The sequence below is a fragment of the Rhizophagus irregularis genome, chromosome 15 (genome assembly GCF_026210795.1).
Source record: "Rhizophagus irregularis chromosome 15, complete sequence".
Lineage (NCBI taxonomy): Eukaryota > Fungi > Glomeromycota > Glomeromycetes > Glomerales > Glomeraceae > Rhizophagus > Rhizophagus irregularis.
This window is the reverse complement of record NC_089443.1, coordinates 3,912,194-3,928,513: the sequence shown is the minus strand read 5'-3', so window position 1 is coordinate 3,928,513 and position 16,320 is coordinate 3,912,194. Positions and strand designations below refer to the sequence as shown.

At 26.7% G+C, this 16,320-nt stretch overlaps 4 protein-coding genes across 4 annotated transcripts; all 4 read right to left on the bottom strand.

The window, feature by feature from the left end:
• Positions 1-64: 64 nt before the first annotated feature.
• OCT59_007586 (uncharacterized protein) lies at positions 65-2,541 on the bottom strand (the record flags this gene model as incomplete). Its single annotated transcript, XM_066149693.1, has 6 exons — positions 65-97; positions 231-1,462; positions 1,539-1,689; positions 1,771-1,976; positions 2,031-2,123; positions 2,196-2,541. The coding sequence occupies 6 exons, from the start codon at positions 2,539-2,541 to the stop codon at positions 65-67; spliced, it is 2,061 nt and encodes a 686-aa protein (XP_065998780.1).
• Positions 2,542-5,451: 2,910 nt separating this feature from the next.
• OCT59_007585 (uncharacterized protein) lies at positions 5,452-6,148 on the bottom strand (the record flags this gene model as incomplete). The annotated part of the gene is made up of 5 exons (XM_066149685.1): positions 5,452-5,602; positions 5,695-5,768; positions 5,843-5,848; positions 5,969-6,018; positions 6,097-6,148. 5 exons carry the CDS (start codon positions 6,146-6,148, stop codon positions 5,452-5,454), a joined length of 333 nt encoding a protein of 110 aa, XP_065998779.1.
• A 1,058-nt stretch (positions 6,149-7,206) lies between these two features.
• Positions 7,207-9,692, bottom strand: OCT59_007584 (uncharacterized protein; the record flags this gene model as incomplete). Its single annotated transcript, XM_066149677.1, has 5 exons — positions 7,207-7,209; positions 7,298-8,478; positions 8,567-8,711; positions 8,787-9,142; positions 9,218-9,692. 5 exons carry the CDS (start codon positions 9,690-9,692, stop codon positions 7,207-7,209), a joined length of 2,160 nt encoding a protein of 719 aa, XP_065998778.1.
• Positions 9,693-14,122: 4,430 nt separating this feature from the next.
• OCT59_007583 (uncharacterized protein) lies at positions 14,123-14,569 on the bottom strand (the record flags this gene model as incomplete). Its single annotated transcript, XM_025331897.2, has 1 exon — positions 14,123-14,569. One exon carries the CDS (start codon positions 14,567-14,569, stop codon positions 14,123-14,125), a length of 447 nt encoding a protein of 148 aa, XP_025180601.1.
• Between the last annotated feature and the right edge of the window lie 1,751 nt (positions 14,570-16,320).

Below are 16,320 nucleotides of genomic sequence, written 5' to 3'. Positions count from 1 at the left end.
GTAGGTGTGTCTCTTGTTGTTAATTTATATAACAATGCATAATAAATATTAGAAAATAAATCCATTAAACCAATATTACTAATAAAGTGACATTTGTCTAATATATAAAACATAACAATATAAATGAGAAAAATGGGTGGAATTAAGATCATCACAAAAAGTATTGATAATTGAATTATTTTCAGTATTAAGTACATAGTCTTATGATTTTTATGAAATTTAAATAAAACCATATAATATTTCAACCATAAAATAGATCGAGTTAAATCAACTAATTGAAGATATTGAAAAGAATAAAGTTGTGATTTCGTATGCTGATATTCTATATTATAAAAAGGATGATCTATAATCATTGTTGTTTCTAATGAATATCTTAGAACATATTCTGGGTAATGTTTATTCAATAGCGGCATTGTAGAAGAAATAATACTTAAAAACATCCAATTGTTTCCTAAATCTTCTTTAAACCAATCTATACATTTTTTGTAGATTTCTTCTATTAAATATAATTTATGTTCTTTAATTGCAAATGATAATAATTTATCACCGTATTTCAAAAGATTTTCCTTATTATCTTTTACATATGAAATCCATTCATCACTTATTTTAAAACTATCATAATTTGGTAAAGGTAAATTAAATTGTAAAGTATAATAAGGTCTTAATAATGCTTTAAGATCTTTAAAATCTTCCGGAATTTCAGAAATTAAATTTACCATAGGCGTGGTTAACTCCATATAATTCCAATAAATTAAAAAAATAGTTTTCTTGTTTTCATTATAGTGATAAATTAAAAAACCTATTGTTGTAATTAAAATGATATCATCATCGGTAAATAACTTAATTTCAAGTAATTTAATATTTCGAACGTCACTAACGTTAAATTTTGTTATTCTCGTGTAAGTTAATTTCCATTTGCTACTAATATCTGCTTTTTTAAAAACTCGCAACATTATTTTATTATTATCAATAATTTTAATTTTCCAAACTTGTAATAATTTATCAGTTATTATAATTCGTTCAACTAAATTTTGATCATTTCGTTTTAATTTTCCTTCATATTCAATTTTAGAATTTGATACTTCTTGAAACAATTCACGTATTTTATTCATATAAGATTTAAATAAATTAATATTTAAGTATTCATCGAAATGGTCATTAATGTCTTCAATAACTTGTACGTCGGAATTTTGGGATGAAAAATTTATTTTTGGTATATTTTCTTCTAATTTAATTTTCCAAACATTTCCATCTAAAATTCCAAATGCGTATTTATCTGTAGTTTGAACGTTACTTGGAAGAGTTTGTAAATGTTCGTCCTTTAATCCTAAACGGTCTAAACATTCTTTCCAACAATATTCCATAATAGAATTTTGAGTTTTACTACTTAGTAGGGGAAGTAATGAGGGTAACGAGGGTAATAATAACTCGGAATATTTCACCAATTTATATAGTGATGTATCTGAATAATGAAATAGTAATTAATACATAATATTATTATTACTTTTTTAACCTGGAAAAATAAAATAAAATAATACCATTATTCAAATCCAAAGAAACAATAGGAATTGCTGATTCAATAGAATAAATAATAAATTTATCCATAATTCTTAAACAAATAAACATTTTATTACTGGAAATTTTGACATCATGTTTAAGTTGTTTAAGTTCCCGCTTGATATAATGTGACTATCAAAATAAATAGTAATAATTAATTATATATATATAATATACAGTAATTACTTTGAATAGTTTTAACGTATTAATTACCTCTAACTCCCTATCATAAAATATTTTAATACCTCTTTCAGTATCAAGATCCCATTCATAAATGGAATTATTTGAAAATAAATAAAATTTATCGGCATATTTTGATATATTTATAAATTCAAAATACTCAGGTATCTCGTAAACTCTTTCACCATACCATTTGTTATTTTTCGTTTGCGTAGAAAAAATCCGAATAATTTTATACTCTTTATGAAAAAGTTCCTAGTATACTTTCCAATTACTATATAAAATAAATTCACCTTTTAAATTAAAGATATGATGACGTGAACCGATAAAATCATTTGCGCCCAGATTTAGTTCAATTTCCTGATTATGATTAATATCAATTATCTCTAATAAATATAAATTTGATAAATGTTAATTAATTTATTACATACATAATTAAATAATTAAATAAGCCTTACTTAGACAACACATATTATTCTTGTAAAACGTATACGCAAGTTTCTTATCATCGGAAACACTTATTTGACTTATACAATCATTTATTTTGACAGGAGCGTCTAATTTAGTAAACTGCCCTTCTTCTATACCTTCAACATTCCAACCAACGATTGAATGATCTTCTGGATTGTATATAACAAGATATGTTCCATTTGGAGATACTTCTATAATAGGTTTATCGATATATGGTTCGACATCGTTGTCATTAACGATAGCGTTTTCATTATCAATTTCATTGATTTCGTCCTTGAAATCGTTATCGATATGATCGTCGTCAACTTTTATGGAGATTTTGTCAAAACTCATTGCAACTTAGAGAATATATTTGTTGTTTTTTATTTTTATTTATTTTTGTTTTTGAGTTTTATTTTATTTTATTTTTTATAAAAAAAGGGATTATGACGATTAACACTTTTATTTATAATAAAAAATATATATCTCTCTCTGTTACGATAGCTAGAATGTACCTTCTCGGTTGCATTCTTCACGCAATTTAGAAACATTTAAGGTTAAAATTTTTCATTATAATGACTTTATAAGGAAAAAAAAGATTAGATCTTTGTTATTGAACTTGCATTAAAAAAAGACTATCCTAACATGTAAGATTAAAATTTATCATTATAATGATTTTGCATTTTAATATTGTTACAGGGGTGATTAGTGCCTGATAAGAGTTGTACGTCTCGGTTGCATATACACTAATTTGTTAATGTTCAACATAGGGATTGGAAACGGTTAATGTTAACCGGTTAATTAGCCGGTTAAGACGGTTAACCGGTTAAAGGATTTTGAAAATCGGTTAACCGGTTAAAACTATATTTATCATAATTCTAGTCAGATTTATATAATGCGGCCCAGAGATATGTAAATTGCGGCCACGTGTTCCTAAACTTGAAGTTTTAATGCCGAATTTTTTTCTATTTATTTATAATAATTTTAGTGATATATAGTCTTCCTATAACTAAATATGCAAGTAAAATCAAAAATTGGTACAATTTGCAGTAAAAAAAGTTTTTAAAATATTTTTAATATTAACCGGTTGTTAACCGGTTTTAACCGGTTAAGGTTTTTTTGGACGGTTCCAATCCCTAAGTTCAACATGTAAGATTAAAATTTTTCATTATAATGGTTTTACAAGGAAAAATTATTTTTTTGATATATATCCACGTAAGTGATATAATCATTTAAATTTTACCCAAAGCAGGGAACAAGAATACTCAATCTATACACAGTATTAAGGTATAACTGTGTTGAAATAATTAAAATTATTAACGTAAACAATTATACCTTTCTTGGCTGCATATGCATTCTAGATATAAAATTTACAAAAAAAATACGCAATCAATTCTTACATTGTAATGAATTTACACTAGATCTTTTTCGGTTCCACATCACTCTGCAGATACAAAGGTACAAATATTTGATTGATCTTCAAATCTTAAATATCTAATCTAAATATGAGAGTCCATAAAATTTTATTGTAATGGCTTTAAAAGTTTAGACATTTGCTATTATTGAGGGTTTTACAGCATTAAAATAATTTTATTGAATATGTAAAATACAGGAAAATAATAATAGCAATATTAATTGCTTTAAATGTTTAGACATTTGCTATTGAAGGTTTTGCCAGTAATATTTTTCTTGTTGCATATGCATTCTGAGAATACAAAAATTCATTAAGGTTGTTCCAGAATCATCATTCGAAATTGATTTCCAAATTACGTAATAAATTAAAAATTTTTTTTTTATCGACCCCTTTCTTTGAAGTACAGTTTACATCCTTTGATTCTTACGTCCAATACTACCTGTCTTGAGAAGCATAGTTTATTATTGTCCGAAGCGAAGCGAAGGACTATATATGTCTACGTATCGTGAAAAATGATCAATTACGCAAATTTCTCAACTGATTTAAAATTCACTCAGATTGAATTATTCAGGTTAGACCCGAATTTTGCGGAGCACTAGATATGCCTTATAAATAACTATGTTTCAAGTGTAATTTATGCAAAACCGTATATTTATAGATTTTTACGGGGTGTAAATTTCCAGGGATTATACATATTTGACAACTTTACGCTAATATTCGCCTCATATAATCTCCTGATGTGATATAATTTAAATTTCTCTGTCACGTAACCGGTGACATTTAAAGAATGTGAAAATAAATTTTGGGAGGCAAAAAAAAATTTAAATAAATATAAACAGTGAAAATGCCGGTAATGAGTATTATTAGGTCACGTGCTGTGAAGGTGTGCGTCCTTATTGTAAATCGGGGTGTAGGTTAACTAATATGTGACATCATATTGGATATATTTGTAAACAAAATATATCAGATAAATAAAGTTTTCTCAATTTCCGTTAATTTTATTGTAAATTCATGTTAATTAGTGTAGATTTTTTTTTTTGCTTGAAATAATATTAGAATTTTCACAAACAATTTTAATTGCCAATCCGTCTAAAATCGACACTGCGTTACTATAAAATTCGGGGTTAAAATCTGCTAATTTTGTGCTAGAACACAAACTTTAAAAAATATATTTCATAAACAGCACATTAACCATAAATAAAATTCACATGAGATACTGAAAAAATACTCGAAAAAAAGAGAATTTGCAAAAAAAAAATTATATGTTACATATTCAAAATAATGAGTTTATTTATTATACACGCGCGTCATATTTACACCATTAAAATATAAGAAATTTCAATATTTTATTTTACTATGTTATGTAATTTAAATTACAAAAAAATATTTTTGGCTTTCTAAGCTTTTTTTAAAGACTTTTTTAAAATAATTTTTTTTCATAGTACTTTTATTTGTGAATTGGGTGGAAGTTTATCCCGCGCGTAAAGATGTAAAAAACGCTTTTTTTTTATTATTGTTATTATCCCGAATTTTATTAGTAACGCAGTACCGATTCTAGACGGATTGGCAATTAAAAAAAATAGTAAAATAGTAATCATATCTAATCTGAGAATGAAATCTTTATATTAATGCAGATATTAATGCAGTTATTCAAAAAATACGCTGGTTTATTTAAATAAAATTTAAATAAAATTACAAAATCAAAATCGATAATAATAATAATCTATAATTCCAACGAATAAATTGTAAAATCAAATTAAAAATAATAAAATTCCTAACTTGTAAAAAAAAAAATTCGTATAATAATAATCACGCCTTACGTTTCTCCTAATAATATCCATAAAAGTCTACTAATTGTCAGAATTTTGTTTATCAGTTTTAATATGAAGTATCTTTAATAAATCATTTTTTAATTCTGGGAATGCATCGGTATTCCATTCATCTCGATCCATCATAGCCTTAACCTCTTTTTGAATATCATAAAGATTGGCGTAATAATATCTTTTTTAAAAAAATAGTTTATATAAATATTAGCATCGACCAATTACATTTTTTTTTTTAAAAAAAAAGAATAAAAATAATAATTAACATACATTATTTCAGGAAACCATTCTTTCCAACGCCTCTGAAATGGTAACATGTAAAATAACTCAATTTCAGCTAGAATCTGAGAGAAAATTAAAAAATATTTTAGTACTATATATAATAATTTCAAATTAATAATGATGATGTTATTTATACCTGTGTCTTTTGCATCAAATAAGAGACTCTATTATTATTTTTTCCAATTGCATCACTGAGTAACCCGATAAGCAAATTCATAAGATATATAACAATAAAGAGTGAGAATAAGACAATCAAAATTACAAGTGTTGGATTGTTTAAATATGACCAATTAGATAATGCGCCTGAATCGCCTAATGAATTAAAAAAAAGTTTAAAAAATACTCGTAAATTATTATAAAGAAATCAACAAATTTTAAATTTGAAAATACCTGTTAAGAATAAATACGTTGCAAAAAGTGATGTTCTAATATCTATAAACATATTTGTGCTTTCACTTGGCGGTTGAATCAAAAATGGGCTAGAACTAATAGTTCCATTATCAAACATTTGATTATAAGTAGATGCCAAATTCCAAGGATTATTAGGATCATTATTATTTGAAACATTATTGAATGAAAAATCAGATCTTGGTGATAATAAAATAAAAAAGGCATGTGTAAAACTTATTACAATAATAAATATCAGTAATAAAAATGAAATAATCTCTTTTGCAACACTAATGATGATAGCAAAGTACACGCCAAAATATCCTATTGCTCTAAAAAATAATAAAAATTTTATATCTAAAAATAAGCATGAAAAAGTAAGTAATGGAATTATCTCGTCATTTATACCACCTATTTGAAGCCAATAAATAGAAGTATAAATTGGAAGCACATATGCAATTACATCTACAAATAATTTTAGATAATATTATTAATTTTTTCTTAAAATATGATATAGATTGATTAAAATAAACAATATACCAAATATGTTCCAAAAATCGCGAATCCATTTAAAAGGATTATAAATAATTTGACGAACTTCAAAACTCAAATGAATAAATCCAAATACAATTGAAGCAATAAAAAGTTTTTTTCGAATATCATCATCAATATATAGTTGAGGAATTGTTGCAGCAGTAGTAAAACATCCAAGTAAAGCTAAAAATCCAATCCAAATTATTGAATAATAATATTTCCCATAAGTGTTCCATTTAAAATTAATTATTGCTTCACCACTCCATGTATTATAGATATCCTCGTTCGTTATAGTATCAACAAATGGACTAGATTGAGGGTTAAATAATTCTAAAAACCAATTATAACGTTGTGGATAACTAACAAAATTAATATATGGAACCATAAAAGTAATTGTTGGGATTTTTCTTGTTGAACTTAATTTATCTGACAATACAAAATAAACCCAAGCAAATATCTCCTCAGTTCTCATATTACTAATAACATGAAATTTTTCTAATAAATAAAACACAGCCATATAAATGAAAAAAATGGGCAAAAGTAAAATTATCACAAAAAGTATTGTATATTGAATTATATTCACTATTTTGTATATAATCTTATGATTATAACTCATTCTGATTAACACCGCATTATATCTTAAAAATAAAAGAGATCGAGTTAAATTAACCAATTTAAGATATTGAAAAGAATAAAGTTGTGATTTCATAAGTTGATAATCTATACTATAAAAAGGATGATCTATAATCATTGTTGTTTCTAATGAATATCTTAGAACATATTCTGGGTAATGTCTATTCAATAGCGGCATTGCAGAAGAAATAATATTTAAAAACATCCAATTGTTTCCTAAATCTTCTTTAAACCAATCTATACATTTATTATAGATTACTTCTATTAAATCTAATTCATGTTCTTTAATTGCAAATGATAATAATTTATCACCGTATCTCAAAAGATTTTCCTTATTACCTTGTACATATGAAATCCATTCACCATTTATTTTAAAACTATTATAATTTGGTGGTAAAGGTAAATTAGATTGTGAATCATAATAAGGTTTTAATAATACTTTAAGATTTTTAAAATCTTCCGAGATTCCACTAACATTTACTAAAGGCGTGGTTAACTTCATATAATCCCAATAAATTAAAGAAATGGTCTTGTTTTCATTATAGTGATAAATTAAAAAACCTATTGTTGTAATTAAAATGATATCATCATCGGTTAATAACTTAATTTCAAGTAATTTAATATTTCGAATGACACCAACTTTAAATTCTGTTGTTTTTGGTTTAGTTAATTCCCATTCGCTACTAACATCTGCTTTTTTAAAAACTCGCAACATTATTTTATTATTATCAATAATTTTAATTTTCCAAGCTTGCAATGATTTATCAGTTATTATAATTCGTTCAACTAAATTTTGATCTTTTAGTTTTACTTTTCTTTCATATTCAGTTTTAGAACTTGATACTTTTTGAAATAATTCACGTATTTCCTTATTATAATATTTAAATAAATTAATAGTTATGTAAACATCGAATTCATCGTATTGGTCACTAATGTCTTCAATAACTTGTACGTCGGAATTTTGGGATGAAAAATTTATTTTTGGTATATTTTCTTCTAATTTAATTTTCCAAACATCTCCATCTAAAATTCCAAATGCGTATTTATCTGTGGTTTGAACGCTACTTGGAAGATTTTGTAAATTTTTGCCTTTTAACCTCAAACGGTTTAAACATTCTTCCCAACAATGTTTTATAATTGAATCTTGAGTATTACTACTTAATAGGGGAAATAATGAGGGTAACAAGGGTAATAACTCCAAATTATATATTGAAGTATCTGAATAATGGAAAAGGAGGAATATTAATTAATACATAATATTATTTATTATACTTTTTTAACTTGAAAAAATAAAATAAAATAATACCATTTTCCAAATCCAAAGAAAAAATAGGAATTGCTGATTCAATAGAATAAATAATAAATTTTTTATTCATGATACTTAAACAAATAAACATTTCATTACTGGAAATTTTGATATCATGTTTAAGATTCCGCTTGTTACAATGTGACTATTAAAATAAATAATAATTAATTATATATATAATATATGGTAATTACTTTAAATAGTTTTAACGATTAATTACCTTTAACTCCCTATCACAAAATATTTTTATACCCTTTTCAGCATCAAGATCCCATTCATAAATGGAATTATTTGAAAATAAATAAAGTATATCGGCATATTTTGATATATTTATCAATTCAAAATACTCAGGTATCTTGTAAATTCTTTCACAATACCATTTGTTATTTATCGTTTGCGTAGAAAAAATCCGAATAATTTTATTCTCTTCATAATAAAGTTCATCGTGTATTTTCCAATTACTATATAAAATAAATTTACCCTTTGAATTAAAAGTATGATGACGTGAACCGGTAAAAGCACCTCCGCCCAGATTTAGTCTAATTTCCTGATCTTTATGATCAATATCAATTATCTCTAATAAATATAAATTTGATAAATGTTAATTAATGTATTAGTAAATTCATAATTAAATAATAAAATAAGTCTTACTTAAACAACATTCGTTATCCTTGTTAAACGAACACGCAAGTTTCTTATCATCGGAAACACTTATTTCAGTTACTTGGATTTTACTATCACTTATTTCAGTTATTTGGTCTTTACTATCACTTATTTCAGTTATTTGGTCTTTACTATCACTTATTTCAGTTTTTTTGTCTTTACTATCATTTACTTTGACAGGAGCGTCTGATTTAGTAAGTTGTCCCTCCTCTATATTTTTAGCATTCCAACCGACGATTGACTGATCTTCTGGATTGTAAACAACAAGATATTCTCCATTTGGTGATACTTCTATAATAGGTTTATCGATATACGCCGGTTTATGGATATGGACATGGTTGTCAACGTCGTCAACGTTTTTGTTATCAAGTTTATTAATTTCATTCTTGAGGTCGTTATTGTTATCGTCATCAATATCATCAATATCGTTATTGATATTTATGGAGATGTTTTCATGACTCATTAGAACTTAGGGAATATAAATTATGTTTAAGTTTATTTTAATTTTATTTTATTTTTTAAAAAAGGGATTATCACTAACGATTAACGGCTTTTATTTTATAATAAAAAAAAAAAAATTGCAACTATAGATATAAAATGTACCCTCACTACAAATTTAGAAACATTCGTTGATTAATGTTCACACGTAAAGTTGAAATTTTTTCATTATAATGACTTTACAAGGGAGAAAAAAATTAGATTTTTTATTTTAATAGGCGATTGCCCGATAAGAGTATTTTTTTCCCCAAAAAATGGACTATATTAACGATTGTTACTTCTATATTTATAATAAAAATAAACAGTCTGAATGCACGTCTCGGTTGTAATTTGTTTATGTTCAACATGTAAGAACAAAAAGATTAGATTTTTTTATTGTTCTTTGCATGTTAATATTGTTACGGAAGTGATTACCTGATAAGAGTTGTACGTCCCGGTTGCATATACACTAATTTGTTAATGTTCAACATGTAAGATTAAAATTTTTCATTATAATGGTTTTACAATGAAAAATTATTTTTTTTGATATTGATTTTAATATATCCACGTAAGTGATATAATCAATTAAATTTTACCCGAAGCAGGAAACAAGAATTTTCAATCTATACATATTAGGTTATAACTGTGTTGAAATAATTAAAATTATTAACGTAAACAATTAAACCTTTCTTGGCTGCATAGTATGCATTCTAGATATAAAATTTACAAAAAAAAATACGCAATCAATTCTTACATTGTGATGAATTTACACTAGATGGAAATTTATCTTTTTCGGTTCCACATCACTCTGCAGATACGCAGATACAAAGGTACAAATATTGATTGATCTCCATAAAATTTTATTGTAGTGGCTTTAAAAGTTTAGACATTTGCTATTGAGGGTTTTATAGCATTAAAATAATTTTACTGAATATGTAAAATACAGGAAAATAATAATAGCAATATAAATTGCTTTAAAAGTTTAGACATTTGCTTTGAAGGTTTTACCAGTAATATTTTTCTTGTTGCATATGCATTCTGAGAATACAAAAATTCATTATATAGACATTTGTCGTTATAAGGTTGTTCTAGAATCATTATTCGAAATTGATTTCCAAATTACGTAATAAATTAAAAAATTTTTTTTTTTATCGACCCCTTTCTTGAAATACAATTTTCATCCTTTGATTCTTATGTTCCGATATTACCTGTCTTGAGAAGCATAGTTTATTATTGTCCGGAGCGAAGCGAAGGACTATATATATATATATCTACGTATTATAAAAAATGACCAATTGCCTAATTTCTCTACTACCCACCAACTATACTAGGAAACGGGAACCGTTGTAAGTCTGGAGCGAGGTATAATAAATAAAGATGTAGCGATATTCTACTAATTAGCAGCATAACGCCTTGGAATTCCGGTAATTTTCTGCTGATTAGCAGCATAACGCCTTGGAATTCCGGTAATTTTCTGCTGATTAGCAGCATAACGCCTTGGAATTCCGGTAATTTTCTGCTGATTAGAAGCATAACGCCTTGGAATTCCTGGACAGAGAAACTCACGTGATTGAAAATTTACACGTTATTTCCATAGATCATCATAGTGCGTAGACACTAGGAAACGGGAACCGTTGTAAGTCCGGAGCGAGGTATAATAAATAAAGATGTAGCGATATTCTACTAATTATTAGCAGCATAACGCCTTGGAATTCCGGTAATTTTCTGCTGATTAGCAGCATAACGCCTTGGAATTCCTGGACAGAGAAACTCACGTGATTGAAAATTTACACGTTATTTCCATAGATCATCATAGTGCGTAGACATATATAGTCCTTCGCTTCGCTCCGGACAATTATATAGTCCTTCGCTTCCGCTCCAGACAATAATTTAAAATTTCACCGTCACGTGACCGGTTACATTTAATGAATGTGAAAATAAATTTTGTGAGGATTGTCCCTAAGATACCAAGATACCAGTGATGAATAGTATTAGGTCACGTGCTGTGAAAAATTGGTGGTAGGCGTGGGATCCTCCCGAAATCCCGACAACCATAATCCCGATGTGATAAAATCTTGACACTCCTATTCCCGACTAAGACAATATCCCGAATGATTAAAATACTGAAAGAATTATATCCCGAATAGTCCAAAATCTGGAATTCAAAATTCCCGAAAGTTCAAATTACTGATGAGTCAAAATCCCGACACAATAAAGAAAAGAATTTTTTTCATGTGACCATTTATAATAATATCGTAGTGATTGCACAATTGTTAATAATTTGCATAATTTGCCAAGGAGTTATTATGTCAATTACTACTGCGTGATCTCACTATATATTATACTGTAACATGTAAGTCATAAATCAAAATTGCAATTTTTTATCATTTAAATTGGAAATAGTGTCGCAAATTATATAGCCAGTAGGAAATGATCTTCCTAGTAAACAAAAATCAAAGAGATACTCAAAATTATAATATTGTGTCGGAATTTTGACTCATCAGTAACTTGAACTTTCAGGAAATTTAAATTCTGGATTTTAGACCATTCGGGATATGATACTTTCGGGATTTTGATCGTTCAGTATATTGTCTCTGTCAGAAATACGTGCCTCGGGATTTTATTATATCGGGATTGTGCTTGTCGGGATTTCGTGGTAAACCCGGTAGGCGTATATCTGACATCATATTAGATATATTTGTAAACAAATAAAAATAAATCTTTATAATAAATAATTCATATAAAAGAGTTCTTATTTCCTATTATAATTTAAATTTTTTGTTGTTTTATTAGATTTATAAATATATATATGAAAAATTATGGAAATTACACTGAGTCCGTTCCTCATGATGATTTTGTAATTAAAAGTTCAAGAATATGCAAACTTTTATAATTTTCAAATGCGAAAACTCAAGAGATCATCAATCTCAAAGATGTTCTTGCCCTTTCCTTATAAGAGCATCAAACTGGCCTTTGGCATATTTTGGTAAAGATTTCTTAATAAGGAGAGAATAATTCCACAAAATGTTAAAGACCGTTATCATGAAGCAGGCTGTGATGTACCAAGTAAATCACCCCGGTTTTTTGAGGAAATACGAATCCGGAAGGGTCCAATACGATCAACAGCAAAAATTATTTTCATGTCCATGTAAACATACACAACCTTTTCTGGAATTATTTGTAGACATATACTTCGTGTTGCGTCACAACTTAATTTAAATAAATTGCCAGATTCACTATTGGCGAAAAGATTCTCATTCAGCAGAATTGAAAATTGTTGAAGATTATGAGTATTTGTTGTCAAAAACTCTATACGAAATAAAAGATTTGGTCAAAAGAATTTTACTTTATGAATAATTCTTTGTTAGAAAATAAATTACAAATCATTTATAATAAACCAAAGAATAATGCTACTACTGTACTACAAAATGTAATTAACAACTAACAACTCCAATAAAACTAAATATTTTACATTAATTTTTTTTAATTATATTTAATTAGGAAAAAGAAAAAAATTAGCAAATGGTTCAACTGTTTGTGGCAGTAATTTATCAATACAAGAGAAAGAAAATATAGCAAATAAATTTAATGCATCTAGTCCTGTACGTAGAATATTTCAAAATTTGCCACAGATATCTATATTAGAATTAATGGACAAAGTGTGCAAAGATATGCATATAGCATACAATTTACGTCAAAAAATACTTTCACCTATTAAAAAAAATTCCCAAAAGAAATTCTATCAAAAAAAAGCCTTTGCCTATATTAAAAATAAAAATTCTCCAAAAATTGGTTTATAAAAAAAAAGCCAATAAAAAAAAAAATTCTTCGTGTAAAAACTATGCTAAACTTAAAAAACATGTGATCTACAAGATAAAATTATCAAGTTTAGTTGGATAAAACCTCAAGCACGTGATAGATAAACATCAAGCAATGGACAGATAAAAAATATGTACTCGGCTTGCCATAAGAATATAATTATCATCCTAAAAATAAAAAACAGTACAAGCAAAAGACACGACATTTTCTAGATATTTTTGTTCAAAGCAACATTAAATTATTGACTTTAAATAACGATAACTTATTTTTAAATTTTTTTTTTTGATTTTAAAAATGAAGTTTATTTATAATAACAGGAAGGCGCATTCATTGTTTATCCTGGTAATAAATAATGGCGGATATATTTATCTGAAAACCATTCTTTTGAGGAAGGTTTACGCCAAGTGATAATATCAAATTTAATTTTTTCTGTTGATAATTTGAAAACATTTGAATTTGAAGAAAAAGTAAAAGCGAAATGAATTTCATTTAATATGATTATACTTAATTATTAAATAATGTATTTTTGAGAATTTGTTTTTTGCACATGGGGACCCGGCTGCGTTAGTTGTTAATGAAAAGATAAAAGAATCCATTTTATTTCGGTGGGTTATAGTCATAATATTTATATATTTTGCAAGCATCACAATGCGTATCACCTTTATAACGACAATTACCATACAGCCACATCTCCAACGCGACCTTTTGTCCCGGTGAAGCAAACTCATTGGGATCATAAGTACTGGTCAACTCGTGATCGACAGCTCCTTCATACAACTTACTACAGTCTTTACCATCTCTCCCTCCTGAAATATTATTTTCAGTGTACCCGTTTATCCATCTTCGTTCATTCCAAAGAATGTAGGGAACTTTGTTTAGGATATAAAACTTAAAATCTGAAACAATCTCTATCCCCTGTTGTATACATTTATCGGTAGGTGGACCGTGTAAGGAGATTAAGACCTGATTGTTTGGAAGCCATTTTAATTCATTTACCCATATGTCTAAATAAATAACACAATAATAGAAACAGTAAACCGGCATGATTAATGTTATGCCATTTTTGATTAGCCTAATAACAAATCAAATAAAAGTCGTTTTTAGAAAAGCTTACTATCACAATTATTATGAGTTTTCCAAGCGAAAGTTTTGAGGGAGTTAAGAAAGAACACAATAATAAAAAGGATAGTATATTTCATGTTTGAATCAGTGTTTGTATAATGAAATTATTTTTGATAATGAGGTCTTTTATAATTGTGGGAATGAATAACCTATTTGGAAACAAAATAGGAATTATCGGAAGGATCGACACCTACAAAATGAAATTTCTTTTAGCTTTTCATTCATTCGCATGATGAATTCATATTTGGTTATTTCATTTAATTTTTTTTAACCAAGTTGGTATCCCGATTCCCGAGTTATTAATCTTCCCAATAATCGTTTAACTACCTTATAATGATTTTAAAAAGGTTGATCAAATATCATGAATTTAATATAAGGGGGAAATCTGAAAATTTTAAAATTTTAAGTAATTTTGCTTGAAAATTTTAGTTGGATTATTATGTCAAATGTTCCGAAAATCACAGCTGATTTCATAATGTACGGACTTAACAAATTTCTGTAATAATCCCGTGATAAATCGCGTTGCCACATCAGCATACAAAAATAATCCTTACAAAATTGACGATCCCCCTTATCAAATTTAACTATTTATAATAAATGATTTTCATCGAAATAAATTCTAAGTCCATAAAATATTAGTCTCCCAATTTCAACCTGATGAGGTTCCCCCCTCCTGAAAATAATGTTTTTGATTATAAAATTCTCGATTTTTGATTTTCAACCCTATTTCTTATTATAATAATACTTTGAACTTTCCAATTCTACATAAAAATAAAAAAACTATGTAATACTAAACATTACATATGGTTTAGTTTATACTAATGATCCCGGAGTTAAATATATACTAAAACTAAATATAATACTGCGGATAATATAGTTATTGAGTATGATAATAACCTCCGATGTTGTATAGTATAGATTATCGAAATTTTTTTTTTATTCTTTTTTTTTAATAAATGAATTTTTGTTTTTGTTTTATAAAAAAATTATTTTTATTTTTTCATTAAAAAACTACTTTTTTAAAAAAAGTTTTAGATATTACCAGACTAGGAATGAACATAATTGAAATAAAAACGCTACCTTTGAAATTAGAATTTCACGAATTAGGTAAGAGCTAGGCACGGAGAGCAGGATTTAGAGACCATTTTACTAACACTTCTGAATTTTTTTTTATTTTGTAGATTCTACCGCATTTCCCTCTCTTTTGCTTTTCCTACTCCCTTCTCTTTCATATTTTGTTCTATCTCTCACCTTTCCCTTCGTTCTTTCCTTTATTTTTTCCCTTTCCTATTTTTTCTTTCGGTCTTTTTTCTTTTTTAAGTGTTCTTTGGACATGACATTTCGGTAAACCTTTTCTCTCGGACTCGGCATTTCAATAAGATTTCATATTTTTTTGTTTAACGAACTATACACTAACAGCGATTTTTTTCTTTTCTAGGTTTTGCTGTTTCTCTCTAGAATGGGGTGGGTGATTGATTTATTTTCAGTTTACTGTTTTCTTTTATCTTCATTACTAAAAATCTTCTTTCTTTTAAGTTTCAGTGGCTCATAGAAATGGAGTCCGGAACATTAATTTCTGTGAGCATTCTTATTGAAACCCTTTTTTTTTTAACAAAATGCTTACTAACGTTTTGTTTTCTTCCTTTTTAGATGGCCAAAGAACGCGCTGAATT